The sequence below is a fragment of the Pipra filicauda genome, unplaced genomic scaffold, assembly GCF_003945595.2.
Source record: "Pipra filicauda isolate LSUMZ 115617 unplaced genomic scaffold, ASM394559v2 scaffold26_size5592650_pilon, whole genome shotgun sequence".
NCBI lineage: Eukaryota > Metazoa > Chordata > Aves > Passeriformes > Pipridae > Pipra > Pipra filicauda.
In genome coordinates, this window is record NW_024104387.1 from 4351038 (window position 1) to 4373810 (window position 22773).

Below are 22773 nucleotides of genomic sequence, written 5' to 3' on the forward strand. Positions count from 1 at the left end.
CCACCAACATCTACAGATGGCTGTAGAGTTTCTGTTTTTCATTCAAGCAACTTGACCCTCCTCCTCTTCTGCTTTTTCACTCCATTTATGCCTCTCATAATAAGATGAACTCATCGTAGACTATGCTGGCCGATGTAGAATGGGTTTCATCCAGATTTTGGCAGAACTCTTCCAGTTTGACGAAAGTGGTCTTGGAGGACTGCAGATGAACTTGCAAGTGCAGGAATCCCGACAAGATGTCAGTGTATCCACTGCTGTGGCAATTTTCTCTGACAGCCAGACAAATTGGCCATTGTTCCAGTTCTTCCCTATTCATCATTATTTTGCTACCCACAAAAAATGAACAAGTTTCCCTTGAGCTTGAAAACTCCTAGTTAAAAGCAGTTGTTTGTGAGGGTGTGCTGCCCCAGCGGTGTTTCTTGTAGCAAAATCTTCAGTGCACCATACTGAGATAGATATATATATAGACATATAAATTTAAAAGCAAGTGTTATTAAAATAAATCATCCAGAAGCCAATTTTGCAAATATATCCTGAAAACTCTTAAACCACTAAAATTTGTAGGAATATCAGTCAGGCACTGCCTGGGCATCATTATATCTATTTGGAGAATCGGGGCTTTGGTTTGCAAGATCTGTAGTGGCTCAAAGGTGCAGTTTAATCAAAGAATTTGGGATGAATTTGGCTTGGAGAGTATGGCACAGTGGAAGCCTGCACTCACCTTTCTTCCTCCTGTGATGATATCCATTGCTAATGTGCTCTCTGTCTAAGGGAATGGGCTCTGCAGTGCTCATTAGTCAGGCCGTAGGCATCCTAATGCTGATTACAGGTGTGGGGGAAACAGGGGAGCAGAGTTGCCACACTCCATCTGGGCAAAAAATCATGTCTTCAACAAAACCATTTATGGTCCTGTGAGACCACAGCAAGCAACAACTGATGCAAGTTCAGAACAGCACGTACGTAGAGCCTGGGAATGTGGCCCTCATATACCAGCTACGCATTTTGTTAGTTACCTATTTATTCTGTACTTCCCTTTTTTATTTGCTCTTAGTTTGCAAATAAACTTTCTTTTAAAATAACTGTGTTACTGTTTTTCCCCTTATTTCTCTATTCCTTTTTTCCTTTCTTATATCTGTCTTCTCTTCAGAAATACTTCTTTCTCTGTACAAGCTCTGAGTTGTTCTACTTGATTTTGTCCCACTTAAACTGTTCCAGTGATTGGCAATTCGTTAAACTCTGTACAACAGGGCATCAGAATTTCAGTCTGCCACTTGCTCTAACTAAATACCTGTGTTTGTAGACTCCAGAAAGCACTGCAGAATGGGTTATGTTTAGGTTGAGTTTGGGAAGGAAACTGCAGCTTTGGCATTACAGGGGGAGAGATTTATCGAAAGCTCAAAGTCTTTAATTTTTTTTAAAGAAAAGGAAACTTCATATATTTCTAAAGCAAGCCACAGATAGTGGCTGGGAAGTTTTGAGTCACTTATTAAGAATTGATTTGCATCTCCTTCTGTAGGGTATGAACTGAGAAAAGAGGGGGGTTGTGTTTTTAATAACCTTCACTTATATCATCTGTTCTAAAACTTGAATCCTTCAGTTAGTATTTGCTACACAGTGCATTTCGTCTTTAAAAATGAGCATTTTTAATGGATGGTATTGTGATTGTAAATTATTGAGCACTGAGTGTGTTTGCACTTGGCTTGATGTAGCTGTATCTCTATAAATGCCGCCCAGTCCCATTTTCATAGGTTATGTTGGCCACTTTCAGTTTTCTGAAACTATTTTTCAGTTGGTTTCTCCAAAATGCAAATCTCAAAAATTATGTTCTTGAGGCTCACCACTGCTTGTCCTGAAAACAAAAACTGTCATAAGCTTTCAGATGATTGGAAATATGAGAAATACATAGGAATGTGATATTTCAGCAGAAATGTTTCTATGGAGGCCTTACAAAGGAAAGGGTAGGGAAATAATTGTCTTTTGGAGATACAGGTATCCTGTTACAGGAGACAGCAGAAAAGGCACTCCAAGCCCTGTTCTTGACCACAGCCCTGCCTTCAGCAGTGGGAACATCTGCACATCCGCTGGAGCTGTGTCTGAAGTTGCTGCTGAGGCCTCCCCCCATGGACGTCGGGGACCAGGGACAGGAGACCAGCAAACAAAGGAAACGTGGTTAAGTACAAACATCTATTTTCTATTCACCGTCCTTAGCGGTTTTAGCTCCTCATTTCTGAAGCTTTCAGGCTCCCATTCAGAGGTGCTGCTCTCCATAGCACTGTGCCATAGGCAGCACATAAGGATTTGCCCTCCAGGTAAGGAGGGGCAGGCTTTGGGGAGGAGGCAGGGAAGGGGCTGTGCTGCAGCCTCTGAGCATCCCGGTGCCCTCAGCTCCGAGAGCTGAACCCTGGCACTGTGTGCATGTCCAGGGAATCGAGTACGTTCCCAGAGAGTCTGGGGAAGCAGAGAGGAACTGAACACGGATGCACACCTGGCATTCTCTGGGACTTCTGTGGCTGGAAAAAACACCTATTTTTTCATGACCTTTGTTACCCAAGGGGTTCGTTTTAGGGTGATTTGGTACAGGAAATTGGCAGGTTTATTTGTTGGGTGTCACGTGATGGGAAATAAAGCCAGGAGGCCAAGTGGTGGAATCTGTAGGGAGATGGCCTGGCTGATAAACGGCATCGGCTGTCCATCCCATTGGCTGTGCTGGGACTTGGAAGTGTCTGGTAGGAGTGCACGGGGTGCTGTATTTGAGGCTCCAGTGTTTGACTGCATTTTAAACCACGTGAATCAAGTTATCAGAAATACTTTTTTTTTGGTTGAGCTTAAAAGGCGTCTTTAACAACTCCTTCTGGGCCAGTTACTCTATTACTACTATAGATTAAGTAATTATTATAACATTATTATGGAAATTTCTGGGCACTGAGTTCTAGTAACCAGAGGGGAGGAAAACCACGTTGCAATGAAGCGGGGAGGAGCTGCACCCAGGCGGGGCGGCGCGGTGTCCCCAGAGCTCCCCGGCCTCAGGGCTGGGAAGGGCAGGGCGCTGTCCCCCGGCGGTGTTGCCGGCGCTCCCCGGCAGGGTGAGGCGGTGTCCCCGCCACGTCCCGGCGGTGTCCCGACGGTATCCCCGCTCCTCCCCGGGCGGGGCCGCCCCGGGATAAGATGGCGCCCGCCTCGCGCCGCCCGGGCAGACACGTCCGCGCGGCCGCCTCGGGGCGTGGCCCCGGGCCGGCCCCGCCTCCCCGCGGCCGCGACGCTCGCGCCAAAGCTGCCCCGTGACGCGGCCGCGCGCGGCCCCGCCCCCGCGCGCCGTGTTTTCAAACCCGGTGGGCGGGCGCGATTGGCCGGCGTGCGTGTCACGTGACCAACGGTCGCGGGAAAGCCGCGGAGTCCGAACGGCGCGCGGCGGGGCCGTTCCCGGGCAGCGCGAGCCGAGGTGAGCCGGCGGCGCACGCGGGCGGAGCGCGGCAGCGGGACCGGAGCGGGACGGGACCTCGAGCGAGCGCCATGAGCTTCCTCAGCCTGCAGCGGGCAGCGCCGCCCCGGCGCGTCTCGGCACGGCGGGCGGCCGCCCCGATCCGGCAGAAGCTGCTGTTCCTGAGCGGCCACAGCGACTGCGAGGAGGAGGAGGAGGAAGAGGAGGAGGAAGGCGGCAGCAGCAGCGCCAACAGCACCGGTGAGGACTCGGCGTTCCAGGAGGCGGACTCGCCGCTCTCGGCCGCGCGCACCCCGGCGCGGAGCGAGCCGCCCCTGATGGAAGAGGAGGAGGAGGAGATGGAGCCGGCGGCGGCGCCGCTGCCGGACGAGGGGGACTCGTGGGAGGAGGAAGGGTTCGGCTCCTCGCCGGTCAAGTCGCCCGGAGCCTATTTCCTGCTCGACTCCCCCTCGCCGCTGGCCCCGCACAAGGGCCGCCGCTGCTGCGAGCGCTCTCCGCCGCACCCGGCGGCCGGGGGATACCGGGGGCCGCGAGGCGAGGAGCCCGGCTCGCCGCTGCCCGACTACCCGGGCACGCCGCCGCACAAGACCCTGCGCAAGCTGCGCCTCTTCGACACGCCGCACACGCCCAAGGTAAGCCTGCGGGCGGGGGAGGCGGCAGCACCGCCCCGGCCCCCCCGGCCGGCCCTTGGGTAACGGCGGGGCCGCCGCTCGGGCCCCGCGCCGGGGGCACCGGCCCGGCCGGGCGGGGCAGGGCCGCGCCGCCTCCCGACGGCAAACAGCGACACCTAATAAACCGCTTCTTGTGTGTATTTTATTCATTTCTAAATATACAATTACGCTAAGTTTGGCCGTGTTTTGTGCAGAATATATTTTTAAAAAGTAAGAGAGCGTGTTTGAAACTCCTCAAATAGACGCCGTAGTGTCGCGGGGGCGTTCCTACGTGTGCAACCAGAAAGTTAAAGCTTGAGTTGGGGTTTGCCCCCCGCCCCCTGCGTGTCTGTCAGTGAACTGGCACGTCCCAGGAGGAATTCCTTCACGGAAAGGCTGATTTAAACATCGGAACGAGCTGCCTAGGGATGCGGTGGAGTCGTTGTCCCTCGAGATGTTTAAGGAAAGACTGGATGTGGCACTTACTGCCATGGTCTGCTTGACATGGTGGTGATCGATCACAGGTTGGACTCGATGGTCTCAAGGTCTTTTCCAACCTGATTAATTCTGTGATCCTGCCTTGCTGGAGCACTGTTGCTGTTGTGCTGTGTGCCAGCGCTGGTTCAGTGTCTGCACTCCTGCATCAAGTGTAAAAGGCTATTTGAGTAGCCGATGCTGTTAAACTGGTGGATTCCAAAGCTTAAAGGGATAGATGCGCAGCTCTTAACTCTGTCAATAAAAGACTCTTGGAAGGCATCTCAACTTTTGAACTCGACGCTCATGTAAAACATTGTATAGTGCATTTAAATCTAGTGGTAATTGGCTTCCTTTCTTCATTACTTTTCGTATAGCCCTTTAGGAGTAATCCTGGGATAATCCCCGGGGATAATCTCCCAGGGGTCTATGGACTATAGATGGAAAACAACTGACTTAAAGTGCGAGGAAGGCAACCTTGTTAATTGGTTTTCTACAGCTTCCATCTCCAATGAGGTTTCACTGGTAGAAATCAGTGGTACAAGTTCGAAAATGCTAAAATTGGTGATGATTTTTATACTGAGTTAGGAGCAGATGCTTCAGAGATCCAAAAGTCTTGTGGGTTGTGACACTAAAAACAGTTTTAACACAGTAGCTCAGTGGGATTCTTAAATTAGGTGCCCAGAATCTACATGGGTTATCTTTGGAATCTGCAAGAATCAGTTGGTTAAGGTATCTAGTGGAAGTACTGAAATGTGTCCTGAGATGCTCAGTGACTTAAAGGTCTTTATGTAGTGAAGATTTGAGGAGCGCAGTTGAGATTCCCAAGTATTGAGCCTTCTTCCCTGTAGTGGTTTAGGCATCTTTGTTTCAAAGGCTGTTGTTAGGATAAGGCAATACTCCTGCTTCTGATCCAGTCGTTGGCATCCTCACCAGGATGAAGGAGACTCAGGTGCAAACTTCCCAGTGTAACTGGGAGAGGTTTCGTCATGTGCCAGGAAAATGCCTGGTCTGGCAAATAACCAGCTACTGGTTATTGGATATTTAACTGACAATGCAGCAGAGGTATCAATTCTTGAACCTTTTTTTGTGGGCTCATGAAGATGCACCTGTACCTCAATATTAAATGTTTTATTTGCTAATGTTTTAAGCTTGCCACGTAAATTTGTAAATTTGTAGTCACCAAGGATAATTTTCCATCTGATCTAACTTGGCTATCTTGTATGTGGAAATCACGGCGATGTAGCACAGTATGGTCCACGAGTTTCATCTATGTTCCTTTCATGGACAAAAAATTGTCCAAGAAGTTTAGATGATGACATGATTAAAGACAGAAAAACGTTGCTTTCATCATCTTTCCTGTCTTGTAAAAATTATTTTAATATTCAATGCTTACTTGAACTATTTTTGTGTGGAGTACAAAGCATAATAATTTCTTTGAAATTTTTTTATGGAAATGCAGATATTTAAACAACTGATCCCAACTCTGATTAGAGAATATTGTAATGATGACTTCAAACATGATTTGATTGTTTTATGTCTAAGGCAATATCAATGTATTTGTTTTGTTTCTTTTTTTAATACAGAGCTTGCTTTCTAAAGCACAAGGACTAGGCTCCAGCTCAGTCAAACTTCGAGGGGGCTCATTGTTTATGAATGTTGGGAAATCTGAGAAGCAAGAAGAAGATTTTAGACAAACACCTCATGTGAACATCAATCCCTTCACTCCCGACTCCATGTTCCTTCACAACTCTGAAGGAAAATGTCGTAGGAGGAAGAGGATACACTGGAACGAGTGAGTAACTTGGAGCTTGCTTTGTTAAGCTTATATTTAGAACTACTTTCAGCTGCAAAAGTTTTGTTAGAAATTGCTTCTGTGAAAGTATTTTTGCTTGCAAATTGTCAGTGATGTATAATTCAGCTCTTAAAGTATGTGCTTGGAGATGCACAATACCATGAAATAACCCTTTAGCACTAGATCTTTTGATTAGTGTACAGAGAGGATAGACTAGGTTGTGTCCTACAGTCTTTTTCTCTCATGGAATGAGTTATGCACACAGTCTTTTCTTGAGGAGGATAAACACATTAAGTACTGGTATGGAACATGAAGAAAGAAATGACAAATAAATTAGCATGGTACCTTTATGGGTTTGCACTTCTAGCATTCAGTTAGTTAAACTAAGGTGGAATGGGAGAATTAGATCTTAGAAAAAAATAAGTAGCTGTTGGACTTCAGTTTTAAGTTTGCTTAAGCCATTATTGCTGCAAAAGTAAGTGGTGTGAATTTCAGCTCTTGTGGAGAGGACATGGAACCAAGTGATGGAGAGCCTGAAGAGGAAACCATGAGACCTGCTAAGGTAATTAATCTTTAGAACTTGATACTGATTTTGGCATTTTGTGTATCTGCAGATCTAAGTGTTTCCCTTTTTAATCTTTGCAGAGGATAACAATAACAGAAAGTAATATGAAGTCACGGTATGCAACTGAATTTCATGAACTGGAGAAGATTGGATCTGGTGAATTTGGTTCTGTGTTTAAATGTGTGAAGAGATTAGATGGCTGCATTTATGCAATAAAGCGATCCAAGAAACCCTTGGCTGGCTCAGTGGATGAGTGAGTACTTCCTGCTATTAAAAGCCTCCTCTTGGGGCTTCTTCTTCATATGTCTCTTTGTGTTGGTGTCTAGAGAAGGTGTTTAAGAGAAAAGTCTAAAACAAAGACAAACGTAAAACAGATACAATTTTGAAGTCAATTTACTTTTCTTCCTTCCCCCTCCCCAAATACTGTGCAGTACTGTGGAGAAAAGGCTAATTGGCCTTTCTCCTAGCAGATGTTTGTCCCGATATTTTGTGTGGAAAGAGATTATTCTCACCTGGAAAGTAAGAATAAAGCTTCCTTGCATTAGTGGCAGGAGAGACTATGTGAATAAATTCCAGTGATGATCCTTTGAGAGGTGAAAGTAATATTCCCAGCTAAGTCTGAGGACTTAGTCAGCTTGAGTGACACTCAGATGAGTCAAGTCAGTTTGGGGGTAATTTTTGACATTTGTGAATAAGCCTGTGATTCGTGACTTTTCCCCACACTTTTCTAATAGTTATAATATAAAACTCCACAAGTTTGAGTTGCACAGAATTGCATACCAGACTTACAGGCAAGAAGTTAGGAATGCTGAGTTAGTCAAACTCTTGACTTATGATCCCCATTATTTTTTTCCTCAGACTTCAGTGATGCATCTCAGAGCTTACTGTTGCTACTGGTTGGCAATTACATAACGGAAGTGGTAGCTCCCTCAAGAATTATCTGTACCAAGCTGTGGTTTTTTTTGATGTTCTACATACATAGTCTTTTAATACAGTGTCAGTTATTTTAGCTGTTTGGATATAAGTACAAATCCAGCTGAAGGTGCCACTGAACTATTATAATAAGAAATTGTACTATTTCACCTCATAATACTCATGTGCTCTTATTTTTTGTGACTAACAGGCAGAATGCTTTAAGAGAGGTCTATGCACATGCAGTTCTGGGACAGCATTCTCATGTGGTGAGGTACTACTCTGCATGGGCAGAAGATGATCATATGCTTATACAGAATGAATATTGCAATGGTAAGTGAAGTTTATTGCTTGTTCTGAACTTGCTTTCAAAAAACTTAATTTTTGAAGATATACAGTTATCTACAAACTCTCAGCACTAGTTAGGAATTGATTACCGTACTCATAGCTCGTACCACCTTTCTTTCAAGTGTCTAATGTTCCTTCTGTTGGAAAAACCATATCAGAGATATAAAGCAAAGACTGTACAAAATTGCAGACCAAGTTGTATGTGTTGAAGCATGTTGGAAGTACAGCGAGGCGTTTGCGAGCAGCAAAACTGTTCTTTTTTTCTGTACAATAGTACAAGCTGGAATAGAGGGAATTACTAGAGAGTTTCCATTTTAAAGGGAGATTAAACTTGATTTCTGAAGCATTTTGCTATTTTTGATGCCCTGCCAGAGATTTGGAAGAGGGAGAGAGGCCTTTTCCCTTGTTTTGATACCATGTTTGCGTGGCAACTACAGCAGAAAATAATTTTATTATATTACATGGCTATAAAGAGAGGATACAGCTCTAGATTTTACACTTACTGTGTATCATCAGCAAGTTCTTGGTTATATATTAATTAAATTTTGGAAGCTATTTGTCATTACTTTGTCAACTGTTTGATGTAAAAAAATTTAATGTTTTCTCTATTGTCATTTTAGGTGGCAGTTTAGCAGATGCCATAAGTGAAAATTACAGGAATATGCGTTATTTTACTGAACCAGAGCTGAAGGACCTGCTACTTCAAGTGGCTCGAGGTTTAAAATACATACATTCAATGTCACTGGTACACATGGATATCAAACCTAGTAAGTTTGTAACTGCTTTACTCTGTATTGACAATTTCCTCATTACTTTAATCTGCTGTAGAAAAATGAGCAGTTAGCCACACCTTACTAACTGTAAATTCTTCACTGAAGTTCTCAATAGCAGTACAAAGATGTCAGTTATAAAATTGGCTAGCAGACCTAAACTGTTGGGTTTATCTTGGGCCCTTTTTGTGTAATTGACTCTACTTGCATAACACTTGGCTGCCTTCCCAGCAGAGGGGTCACAGCAAGACAGTTATAGTTTCTCAGTCTGTGAACTGGGTATGGATACAAATAAAATTTCTGTGTTGCTAAAGCAAGCTGTAGTGAAACTAGATGAAGTAGAAATTATACAGAAATGTTTTTTATACAATTCTATTCTTTTTCAGGTAATATTTTCATATCTAGGACATCAGTCCCGAGTATAACTTTAGAAGAAGGTGATGATGATGACTGGTCATCTGATAGAGTCATATTTAAAATAGGTGAGAAGCAGCACACTTGTGGTCAAAAGAATTGCATCATCTTGTTGTCTTCTGAAAGATAACTTTCTTTTCTTTTTGCAGGTGACCTTGGTCATGTAACTCGAGTATCCAGTCCCCAGGTGGAAGAAGGCGACAGCCGTTTTCTTGCGAATGAAGTCCTACAAGAGGTAACTGTACTGTGTGTGGAAAACAGTGATGTTAGGTCTGCATGCTGTTTTCTTTAGAAAAATTAGTAAATTTATTTTTCTTTTTTTTTCTTTTTTCAAGAACTACACTCATTTGCCTAAAGCAGATATTTTCGCTCTTGCTCTGACTGTTGTCTGTGCTGCTGGGGCTGAACCACTGCCAACTAATGGGGACCAATGGCATGAAATCCGACAAGGAAAACTACCTAGACTACCACAAGTGCTTTCTCAAGAACTACTAGACTTACTAAAAGTATGAACTCTTGTACTAGTGGCGTGCTGATAACTGAAATTTATTGTGCTGTTGACTTTAACAGGAATGCCTTATTTTCTTTTTTCCAAGGTTATGATTAATCCTGATCCAGAGAAAAGGCCTTCAGCTGTGGCACTAGTCAAGCATTCAGTGCTTCTCTCTGCTGCAAAAAAGAGCGCAGAGCAGCTCCGGATAGAACTGAATGCTGAGAAATTCAAAAACTCTCTCTTACAGAAGTAAGTAGTTCCTTGGGGTCCTTAAATATGACTTCATTTCTAATAGGTTTTCACGTGATAGTGTCCTTGTTCATGTGTAAGGTCCCCAGATCCATAGGCATGTGTGTACCTGAGAGTACAAAATGGGTCATGGAACTTTACAAGGAACTTTCTCCATAGAAGGAACTGCTGGGCACTGAGCTATTAGTATTCAAGGCATCCGCAAAACATTACAGTTTTTAAAAAAATGTTTGAAGCACAATACAGGCTTCTGTGACAGGGATAGCCTAACTTACATCTCTGTATTATTTGAGTCTGTGTTTTTCTATGTCATCTGTACATTAAAACATGTTGGAAAATGTGACTGAAATGATCTAATTTGAACTTATATGAAATGGCACATCAGGAATGTGTTTGGATTAATTTGACTTGCACACAGTGGTGTTACTGGGTTACCAAAGAATCATGTGTATCCGGAAGTCATCTTGTTCTGCCCCCTGCTTAACACTCAGCTCTGTATTAAAGTTAGGAAGAAGAGATTCTCTTTAGGAAAGTCTGATTTTTGCTTAAGTTTCAGAGAAAGAGCTAGTAAATTAAGCAACAATTGTCTGAATCTTTCACTGCAATTAACTTTGCATGTGTTATGCATAATAGGCAGGCTTTTATGAGGGAACATAGAAGACTGATTTCTTTGATTGGTTTGTTTTGAATTAAGACAGTAATTTCATGTTTGGGTTCACTCTGGGTTCACTCCATTGCTACAGTCTGACCAGAGCCAGACATACCAGTTTAGGTAGTTATCTTTATAATCTTCTTGATGAATGAATTACACTGAAAGAATAATTTGACAGTTTATACAGGTTAAAGGACAGATTTGCTGAGGTAAGTTGCTTGCTTGTATAAAGACAGCATATTTTGTATCACATAGAAGGGAAAGCTGGCAAAGGTAGTGTTTTGTGAAAATTGCTTCTGGCCTGGCAACAAGAAGGATACGTCCTTCTATAAATCCAAGAATGATTTAAAAAGAAAGCTTAGCCACAATGATTTTTAATGTGTGGCATAGTGTTCCATGAAATACTTCAGGTAGTTATTTGGGGGCGGAGGTGTTCATTTTTGTATGGTTTTTTTTTAAATTTCCTGCATTTGACCCATTTAAAATACCACTTGTATATGTAAGTTATCTTCAGTGAAAAGTATCCTTTTAAGGAAACTCAGCTTTTCTACAGTGTTCATCCTCTTCAGAGGAAGGAAGAATTCAAGATTTCTAGGGAAGAATTTAAGAATTCAAGACTTCTAGGGGAAGAATGGAAGGATATTGTAAAGCTTAATTTCCTGGTAATGGTGTGGTAGTTGGGTGAGCACACATGTGTGCATTTGTGACTGATGTTCACAACGAAGAGGACACTGAAACAGAAATTTGAGAAAAATTGGTTGTATTCTGTTGCAGTGAACTGACACAGTGATAATGTGGGGATGATTAGATGGGCACGGCTCTTAATGAATAATACTTGGGCTTACAATAATAGGAATGGCTTACTAAACTAAAACATGTAGCTTAAATCTAAATACACCTACACCAGTATGCAGCAAGCTTGTAAAATTTGATTTTGCTTTGCAGTCCAGATGTGAAGTGACAATACAAATCTCTTAGAGTAGAGAAAGTTCTTTGACAGATAGTTTGAGATAGGAGAGAGTATGGGAGGAGGGCTTAGCTTAGCCATATGTCAGTATTTATAAAGAAAGGAGAAAAGCAATGTATGGGGAAACCCTTTATAAAGATAGATTTGCTCTTTAGTCAGACTATTTTGTACTTCCGTCCTGAGTTTTAAGTTTGTCCTAAGACTGAGTGTTGGTAATTCTCTGAAACGGAGCAGTTGGCAGAATGTTGCACAGGGACAATGACCTGTGCTGTCTTCAGTGACTCTGCCCTGCAGGCTTAAATTTTTATTAGGCAAAAAAAATGTAGGTGGTGCTAAGCTTTTGATGTGGGTATGCAAAAGGGAAAGGATGCTTCCTGAGTTGTCTGTTGCCAGTTATGTACTTGTGCGTTCATCTAAGTGTTGTGTCTGTTTGAGTCTCCCACAGAAGTTCAGTTGTGGCTGAATATGCTTCATTTGGGCAAACCTCAGTAATTAACTCCGTTTTAACACGTGGCTCATGCGAGGAAGTAAACAGCACCCTACTGTGTTCTGGTGATTGAAGTGCTGAGCTGTTTATAACAGGCTGGGCTTCAAAATCTGAGCTGTGTGATGATTTTCAGAAGAAAGAACATCTAGACAAGTAATGAGCATCCCACTTCTGTCCTCTGGATTGTGAACAGGTGGATGCAAATGATAACCATCTTAGTATGACCTAAATTGCCAAGTCTTAAGTTCTGAAATGCTGTAGTGCGTTTGAGGCACTCTTGCTGTGATCCGCCCGTATTCCCTGCGGGTACTGCCGGGTGTGACACTGTCCCTGTCTTGCAGAGAGCTGAAGAAGGCACAGATGGCGAAGGCTGCGGCCGAGGAGCGAGCGCTGTTCACTGACAGAATGACAACGAGATCTACAACACAAAACAGACCATCTCGACTCATTGGGAAGAAAATGAACCGCTCACTTAGTCTTACTATCTACTAACTATGAAGTCTGAAAGAACTACTGAGATGACTGTAGCATCTCTGCTGGACTGAAGCCTCAGGAATTGAAGGAAGCATTCAATTCCTGGTTTCTTGTCCTATCTGATCAGTGTCACTAGTTTTACATCTATTGCTTCTGGGTTTTCACTTGTACTATATGGCTGACTATAGCTGTATTAACCATTTGAGTTTATGGACTCGGTTACTCTCTTGTCTGTAGAGGATCCTGGATGTTGATCCATAAGCCTTTCGGTTACACTGTTAGATGTTATGTTGTCCCAGGGTTAACCACTATAGTGGTGTGCTGCTTTGTAGCGTTACAGCATTGTAATAAGAAGCAATATCCCTAATCTTTAAGAAGGAGGGAGGGGGCCTTGCTTTGATAGTTAATTTTTTTTGGAGCAGTGGGGAATAAATTTTGAAAGACAGGCTTTGAGGCCACCTACAGTCAATATACCTGATGTCAGGTAGACTTTCGTTGTGAATTTTATTTTGTGTATTCAACTGGGAGCACTTTGTAGGCATTGCATAAACCACAGCTTAGAAACCTGTGGAATTAAGTGCCATGTGGAACTGCTGCTATTTTTAGTTTGTTGTCCTTGCTGTAAACTGTAGCATTAAAACAATCATTATTGTGTTAATAGGCTTCTTGTTAAAACAATTAAGTGAAACATGTAAGCTGCATTTTAGTGAAGGCAGCATTTTTCTCTCAAAGCTAGTGCATTGTGAAATAATGCACCAATTTAATATTTGGACTCTGTATTAGTGTAGTGCAATTGTTAATGTCTTTGCTATTGATGTTTTGTAATTCTTTTTAATAAGGTTCTCAAAATGTTCATATTTTCTTCAGTTGCCTGTTCTTGAGGCTATTGTACGTTTGTTTCTTTTATGTTGGAGTACTTGTAAATAGTTTAGTGTGTTCAGGTTGGTTTTCATTGTTTATGTACATAAGTTTGATTGTGCTTATAGTGTACTATACTGAAACTGCAGTCTGGGATGCCAACAGCTTAACTGCTTGGTTTTAAGTTCCAAAATATTGAACAGAATGTGGCCATCAGAACCGGTGCTGATACTGAACCTAGGCTGACAGAAGAACTGTTCTAATTACTGGCTTGTCTCTTCATGCATTTTACTCTAAAAAATGTTTCCCATTTGTGCTCTATTTGTTCTTACTAGTGTTGAATTTGAATATTAAAGTTAAAAGTTTCATTTGTTTAACATTGTCTAACACTTATTTAACTTCGTAGCTGTGGAAATAAAAGATTGAGTCAGGGTTATACTATGGCAAGTCCCAATTAGATCTGCTTCCCTCTCATGCCTAGTGCTTGTGGTTCCCTCTCCTGCAAGTGGGACAAAGATAACGCACAGTTAGGAGAGGAGCACCCCTGTCCATGTGTGGTGTCTATAGCAGTCTGTCTCTGCAGCCTCAGGAACAGTATTGCATTGGGGAAGATGAAACCCCTGGAAGATTTGAAGTGGAACCCATGACTGAAGATGGAGGACTGAAAACTATGTGAAGAAAGACCTGGGTCTGAGGTAAGGAAGAACACTCATGGATTGCTGGGAATGGGAAGAGAACTGCTTATTTATAAGTTGGGAAGAAAACAGCGGGAGGAATTAGAATAGTTTCAGGAACACAATAGTGGCATGTTCTGTGGTATGGATGCAAAAGTAAAGAAGAGAGATACAGTAAATAAAGGCTTAAAAGATCAGTCTGTTGTGAAAGTTTTTACATAGCTGTATTAAAGAGTTGCAGGTGACTATCAGAGAAGCTGTATCTGAATTGAATGGACAATCATAAAATTCAGCTTTGCAACTGCAAAAAATAACTGCTAAGTTTTTATTTTTAAGAGTTCTCAGTTTGACTCATATATGACAGTGAAATCCAGAGGCTTGGTTTAGGTAACTGAATATGCAGTTATCAGTAAAATTGATACGACCTTTAAGTTTTTACTTTATATGATAGTACTATTTTGTTTGTGAGAGAACTTGGAATACATGGTTTTGTTGCAGTGTGTTCATCTACATTGAATGACACCTTTCTTAAAGCATACTTAACAGAAATACCAATTGGTGGGGGATCAGTGAACTTAAGTCTTTCTTACCCTATACCATAAAAAATTTTGGTCTACCTGTGATACTTTTGCATCACCCGTTTTCAGAGGTCTGTCACATCAGCACAAGTACTGCTGTGCAAACAAGCCATGTGCAGTAGTGCTGTGGGCTTATAGAGCTGTGTCTTGGCTGGGTTAAGAACTGGCTGGATGACTGGGCCTAGAGTGTGGTGGTGGATGGAGTTCTGTCCAGCTGGCAGCTGTGGTGTTCCCCAGGGCTCAGCATTGGGGCCAGTCCTGTTTAATGCCTTCATTAATGATCTGGACAAGACTGTTCCCTCAGTCAGTTTGCAGGTGACACCAAGTTGGGTTGGAGTGTCTGCTGGAGGGCAGGACACTGCACAGGGATCTGGACAGACTGGGTTAATGGCCTCAGCCAATTGTATGAGGTTCAGCAAGGCCAAGTGCCACGTCCTGCACTATAGTCACAACAACCCCAGGCAGCGCTGCAGGCTGGGGACAGAGTGGCTGGAAAGCTGCTCAGTTGAAAAGGCCCTGGGAGTGCTGGTTGACAGCAGCTGAACATGAACCAGTATGTGCCAGGTGGCCAAGAGGGCCAATGGCCTGTATCAGAAATTAAGTAACCAGCAGGACCAAGGCAATGATTGTCCTCCTGTACTTGGCACTGGTGAGGCCACACCTCGAGTCCTGTGTCCAGTTTTGGACCCCTCTTTACAAAAAAAGACATTGAGGTGCTGGAGTGAGTCCAGAGAAGGGCAATGGAGCTGGGGAAGGGTCTGGAGCACAAGTCTCATCAGTGGCTGAGGGAGCTGGGGGTGTTTAGCCTGGAGAAAAGGTGGCTCAGGGGAGACCTTATTGCTCTCTACAAATATCTGAAAGGAGACTGTAGCCAGGTGGGGTTGGTCTCTTCTCCCAGGGAACCAGTGACCAGATGAGAGGATACAGCCTCAAGCTGTGCCAGGGCAAGTTGGATTGGCTATTAAGAAACATTTCTTCACTGAAAGGTTTATCAAGCACTGGAACAGGCTTCCCAGGAAAGTGTTTGAGTCTCCATTCCTGGAGATATTTAAAAGCTGTATGGGTGGGGCAATTACAGACATGATTTAGTTGTGGACTTGGCAGTGCTGAGTTAAATGGTTGGACTCCATGATCTTAAAGGTATTTTCCAACCTGAAGGATTCTATGGGTCTATTCTAGTGCTGGTCACAGGTTTTGTGTACCATGGAAAGGATGCCCAGCTTTAAACTATATGACTGAAGTGACTTCAGATGTTCTAACTTTCTCTTGTGTGCCAAGGACAATGTTTAAAAAAGGAGCTTCAGCCTTATGTAGCTTATGGGGGCAGTAAGAATGATGACATTTTATTTCAAATTTTCATGAGTCTTCCTGATGCCAATGATGAGGCTGCAACGATATCCAGTGGGAACAGGCAGAGAATTTGGAAAGTGTGTATTAATGCTTCCTATGAATATTCCCAGCATCCAGTGATTCATGATTCAGATGCTTGCTGAGTAAGAAGTGGTATCTATTTTTACTGACATTGATGGGGTTTTTGTCTTTTTTTTAATGGAAACAATCTTACAGTAATTTTAATAGCTTACAAGTTTATTGCAAAAACAAGACTTGGGCAAAACTGGTATGTAGTTAAGCAAGCCAACTTTTCAGGTGGAAGAATGACTACTAACCTCTCACAAAAATGTAGAAAGTCAGATGTCAGTTAAAGAAATTCTACCAAGCTCAGTGTAATAAGATGAGCTTCAGCACTCTAAGAAGAAAGCTTTATCTCAATTTAAGAAGCAAGCATTAGGGTTGGGTGGCAAATGTGTTCTTCAAAATAGCTACATTTAATGTTTAACCGTTCTTCTCACGAATTCATCTTGCTTAACTCTCCAATACAGATGTAGCATAGTAGCTAACTTTTTTGATCGGTCTATGTGACTTCTTGAAGAACTCATAGAAAAGAGAATGTAAAAATACCTGAAAGCAGGTATTTCATATCCCCACCTCCACTAGACATTTGTCTGCTCCTTTATTTTCTCTGTCTTCTAATTATACATTACAGTACCTGCCTAGTCTTGCTTAGTTTTGCTGCATCTTGTGCCCGAAGAGTGGGTGGTGTGGTGGACTAAAGCTCTTACAGAATTAGTTTCCTGTAAAGACATGATACCATTTAACACTGACAAATGCTGCTTTCCAAAAGAATATTCTGAAATTGTTCCATCTAAGTTACTTGTTTGTGAATGGATTGTCTTCCATTTGTACAGAAATTAATTTTTGTAGGAAACAAACAAAAATAGTATGAACAGCCCCCAGCTTCTTAATATGAATTTCAACTATCAAGGATTGATTCACTTTTTAGACAATTCATCTTGTGAATCAAATCTTTCCATTGACTATAGAAATATTGATGGGTTTGCAGGCTAAACTATTATTAAATTATAAATATTTAAATATATATATATATATTTAAAAAAATATCGAGTCGCATCTGGTGTTCAAATACCATGCGAAATTCTATTTATGCCATTACTGTCAAAATACAATTAGATTTACTTGAATACTTTTTTCAGAAACTAATACTGTGATAGTCATGCAAAATACTGGTGTATTGCAGCCATGAACACCAACGGTCAGATAAGGAGTGCGTCTGCAAAGAGAAGTTGGCACCTTCCATCTGGAAACTGTAGCATAACTAGAAATTGTTCTACTTTCATAGATTGTATATCAGATTTCCAGCAATTTTTACCATGAATTCACACAGGGTTAGCCAGGTGAAATTGTGATGGTCATCTTTGTCTCCTTTTTTGTTTTGTTTCTGTTAAGTTTTTGACACACAGCAGTTGTCTAAGGTCTTTTTGTGGTTTCTGTTGGGTTCATTTTTTAGTTTCTAAGTATCGTGTTGTCCTATTGGCTGTCATGGATCTAAATTAGTAAAATGTAGAACCTGAAAAGCTTACTGTCAAGTTGGCTTTTTTATAAAGTTATAGACAAGCTTTAGAAATGGAGTTAGGGACTGCTTATATATTTGAAAGTAGGATTTCAATGTCATAGTTTGCATTACTTTAGACTATAACACTGAAAAATTTCATGAGTAAAAGTATAATTAGTCACCCAATCCTTGCTGATCTGGGGCAAGGGAGCACTGTCAGTGTTTGACACCCTCCCAAAAGCTGGCCTGCTGGACCTTGGCTGAATGTGTTTTGTAGTCTCCAGCAACACCTGCTGGACAAAATTGTTAACTGTACACTAAATTTTTGTCTTTAAAGTGTTCGTGTGCTGGCATGACACTCGACCCTGATTGTTGGAAATCATTATCTTGTTCTGCAGTACTAATTGAGCCCTCTTGCCAGCAGTAGCTCAGGCCTTTCATCCACACTCACCCCTTCGGTTCCATAGGCTTGGGAAATGCACTCTCATGATGTCACCGTGTGTGATTTGTTTGTAGCGTGTATGTATGTTTAATAACCCTCTGTGTGTGTGCTACCTACGAATGTCACTGGGTTTGAGGACTTGGGTCTAAAGCAAGAGTCAAAAGCAGGGCTGTGCCTTGCCTGAACCCAGAGAACTTGTAGGAATGCTCTGAGGGAGCGCTGCCAGCTTTCCTGGCCATGACAGCCAAGCTGATGCAGAGGTTCTCAGCTCAAGAAACACGGCACAGAGAAAGCAGGAAGAAGTGGCAACTGGGCAGGACAGCACATAGGAAATAGAGGTCCCGCTCCTGTCTAAACAGTTGGAATTGGATGAAGATGCTATCTTCCCATAGTATAATGGGACTGGGCTAGGGGAAAGGGAGGTGACCCCAGGAGAGAATATTGCTGTGCCTAATTAAACAGGAAGCAATTTATTTATTACTGTTTAACATGTTGCTCAGAGATCTGAGGTTGTACATGCCTAAAATGAACTGAGATTCTGGATAGTCTTGAGAAATCTGGAGAATTGGATTTAAAGGTCTTCCTTTTGCCAGTCATTTGACTCCCTTATAATACTCAACATCAGTATTTAGCGTGACATCTGAATAATCATGCTGGTCTGAAGTGATTTCTATTTATTTCAAGATGAAAGACTAACTGGCCTGATTCTAATTAATGATCTTCTATGTATCCCTAGGGTTGCTGCCAGATAAGTGGGCCAATGGACATAAAATCTGCTGCTGTTGCTGAATTACCATTTGTGCACAGGCAAAGGTTCTGCCTGCATCCTGATGGAGAAGACCTTGCTCATCTATTGAATTACAGACAACAGAAGGCACCACTAATGAAAGTAGTTTAGGCAAGGTGTTTTGCAGGATAGGGATGGGGGGGGAGGGGGACAACAGGAGAAATATCTCCCATTCCCAACCTTTAGTAGTCTCACCAACCTTAGGTGATCTTTCTACCTCTGCAGCTGTTTCCTCTTGCCTCTTTTCACTCTCATCTACTTAGGTATTAGGATGTTTAGGGTAGAATCTCCCCATATATTTGATTCTTGCCTTACCAAATGGGATTTTAAACTCCTTTTGATTTTCTGGACATTGAGTCAAGGCTGGATTAATCAGCTAAGGCCAATTGTATGAGGTTCAGCAAGGCCAAGTGCCACGTCCTGCACTTGGGTCACAACAACCCCAGGCAGCGCTGCAGGCTGGGGACAGAGTGGCTGGAAAGCTGCTCAGTTGAAAAGGCCCTGGGAGTGCTGGTTGACAGCAGCTGAACATGAACCAGTATGTGCCCAGGTGGCCAAGAGGGCCAGTGGCATCCTGGCTTGGATCAGGAATAGCATGGCCAGCAGGACCAGGGCAGTGATTGTCCCCCTGTACACAGCACTGGTGAGGCCACACCTTGAGTCCTGTGTTCAGTTTTGGCCTCTCACTACAAGAGGGTTGGACTCGATGGTCTTAGAGGTCTTTTCCAACCTTCCTGATTCTATTATTCTAAGAAAACAAAGAATCTATATTGAGGCACTGCAGTGTGTCTGAAGAAGCACAACAGAGCTGGGCAAGGGTCTGGAGCACAAGTCCTATGACGAATGGCTGAGGGAGCTGGGGTTGTTTAGCCTGGAGAAAAGGAAGCTCAGGGGTGACCTTATTGCTCTCCACAACTACCTGAAAGGAGGTTGTAGCCAGCTGGAGCTTGGCCTCTTCTCCCAGGTAACAGCAATAGGACAAGAACAAATGGCCTTAAGCTATGCCAAGGGAGGTTTAGACTGGATACTAGGAAAAATTTCTTTACTGAAAGGGTTGTTAGGCATTGGAACAGGCTGGCCAGGGAAGTGGTGGAATCACCATCCCCAGAAGTCAAAAAACATGTGGATGTAGCTCTCAGGGAAATGGTTTAGTTAGTTACAGAATCAAACAAATCCTGTTCTGGCAAAATGAAATGGTTTTGTGAACATGGGCAGTGCTGGGTTAGCAGCTGGACTCAGTGATATTGGAGGTGTTTTCCAACCTTAAACATTCTATGCTTCTGATTGACTGCCTTCCACATTAACCCTGCTTAAATAGCCTTTTCTCTTTCCAGTTTCCATCCCAAAACATGGTATCAGATGGTTACTGCGGCACACATCGGATTTAATTTCCTCTTCCTTTCTGCAAGTATAAGGTATCAGTGGTATTCTGTTCTACGGTGAGTTCTGTAACTTGGTGAGAAATACCTTATCAGCTACAAGTATGGAGTAAGATGTGTGTTACCAGGTGTAGTGGTTTGGACTTTGTTTTCCCCCAGAGGCTAAGAAAAATGGTAGACCCCAAGGGGTGGAAACCCCTGGAAGTTTTGAAGTTTTGCCCAATGGGCGCTCCTGCAGAAACGTAAACATACCACAAGCAGACCGGAAGAGATGAGTTGTAGTTTGGTTGTTGGGAGAGGTGGCCATGTTGTAGAGCCACGAGGAAGGGGGCTCGGAGCCCCTTGGGGCCTCCGGGCCCCCCCCCCCCAGCCCCAGATGGGGGCTACGGAGACGTGGAACAGTGTTAAGCTGGACTAAGTGTCTGTAAATTGAACCTGGAGGTGTTTCAGCAGCCGGCACTGACCAGAGAAACGGTGGCAGAGAGCCAGGACAGATAAGAACCAAACAGCAAACGGCATGCAGCACACAGAGAGAACTCCTGGAAGGAGACAGAGAGCCAAGAGAGAGCCAACAGCAGCAGATGAGAGCAGAACTAGCTCTACAGAGAGAGTTGGGGTAAGAACTATACCAGACCCCCCAAAACTCCTTTGAGACCCCTCTGAGAAAAAGAGGGACATGGACTCCTATTTTGGAGAGCAGTTTTGGACATGCAGCAGCGGAGAGAGAGAGGAGCTGAGAAGCTCAGAGCGTCCTGGGAAGCTGGGACAGAGAGGAATGCAGAGGGGGGCGACCTTGGCTTTTCCCCCCACCTCGCACTGCTGCCACGGCGGCAGCCTGAGGCAGTGGCACAGAGGCCCTGCAAGGAGCTTGAATCTCCTGGAGATACCAGACCGTCACGAAGACCCCCTGTGTCTTCGTGATATGACCGTGGTGAAACGACCTTGTCTGGGGTGAACAAAGCCCACGGAAGACCCCTCGGTTGGAGGCGATGGGGCCGAGGGAGCTTGGATACCTCCCTCGTGAGTGCTGGCAGAAATCCAGCTATCAGCTGCTGCATGCATGTGGAGAAGACAGACTGCTGCCTTAGAAGATGCTGCTGCTTCTCAGAGACTGGAAGGGATCTGTCCTTCTTTCCCTCCTGGACTTTTATTTGGAGGGGAGAAGAGATCTGATCCATTGTAATTACTATATGTCATGGTAGAGATAGTTGTGATGGTGTGTATAATGTGTTATGATATTTATTTGTACAGTCATGGTAATATATTCCCTTTCCCCCATTCTGAGTCTGGCGTGTTTTGTCTGGAAAAAGCCCATCCCACATTAGGTTGAGATGGGGAAGGGGGCTAGGGCTAGGGAATTGGATTTTGGGGCTATCTCAAACCATGACACCAGGGAGGAACTGAAAGGTAACCTAACACTCTACCCCTTCATTATGTTTCTTTTGTCAAATTTGAATAAAAATGCATGTGTTGTGCATATGTGTATAAATAACAGAATACTATAATGAAGTAGCTGTGCTTTGCTGGAATCCCTTTAAAGATTGCTCTAGAACTCTTGGAAGTGAATGGAAAATTAACCTTTTTTTTTTTTTTTGTAGGAGAGACTGAGCTGCCATTCTGATTCAGCATCTAATGCTGCTTCCTGTTTCATCTAAAACAATTTTCATGCTTAATTTCTGCATAGTTCCAGTGAGAATGTTTAAAGCATGTGTATAAGGCCAGAGATAAAATTTTTGAAATATTTTAAAATAACAAAAAGCAAGTCCCAAGATGGCTTGAGGACTGGGTCATGGTATAATATCAAATACACTTAACTGTTTTTTACACTGACCCCCAATGTTTCCTTGAGATGTTTTATGGCAATCTGTTCAGAAACTAAAATATTGATCACAAACATTAGCATTTGCTTCAGTTTTATTTTCTACTGAAACATCGCTGTGAAGTGGCAGATACTGGAAATAGAATTTGCTATGAAGTTGGCTTAATGGTCCTCAATTTCTGTTTGCTTCCATTTAGTTTTCCTATGGAGAATGAAAATGACTGGTCTAGCCACAGGTCAGGAAGATTTTTCTCTGGGCGAACAATGAGCAGAAAACTGAGTTACTGATGTGCCTGAATTCTTTCCTTGATGTCAGTTTAACTGACTCAGTGGCATAAAACAAAATTAGTAACGGTTCAAGTGCGTAATCTTTCCTCTGGTTAGAACCTCCTTTACAAATACTTATTATTTGGCTAACAAGGAGTAATTAAGCTTCTGCAAGGAGACCAAGAGAGAAGTGATTGACCTCTTAAGGCTGAGACACAGCAGGGTCTAACTAAAGCTCCTTCCTGAAAGCATGAGTCACTCTGTGAGACTGTGAGCCAGTTTTCCCTCCCTGATCTCAGCACCCTTCAGACATGTTTTTAACTGTGGTGAGCAAACAAAATGAGAATAAGCACAGATTTAAAATAAAGT

At 43.1% G+C, this 22773-nt stretch overlaps 1 protein-coding gene across 1 annotated transcript; it reads left to right on the plus strand.

Moving 5' to 3' along the window:
• The first annotated feature begins 3383 nt into the window (after positions 1 to 3383).
• WEE1 (WEE1 G2 checkpoint kinase) lies at positions 3384 to 13924 on the plus strand. The gene is made up of 11 exons (XM_027737305.2): positions 3384 to 4071; positions 6150 to 6358; positions 6854 to 6920; positions 7004 to 7176; positions 8047 to 8168; positions 8804 to 8950; positions 9340 to 9435; positions 9517 to 9602; positions 9703 to 9873; positions 9964 to 10109; positions 12557 to 13924. The coding sequence occupies exons 1-11, from the start codon at positions 3511 to 3513 to the stop codon at positions 12705 to 12707; spliced, it is 1929 nt and encodes a 642-aa protein (XP_027593106.1). The 5' UTR covers positions 3384 to 3510; the 3' UTR covers positions 12708 to 13924.
• Positions 13925 to 22773: the final 8849 nt, after the last annotated feature.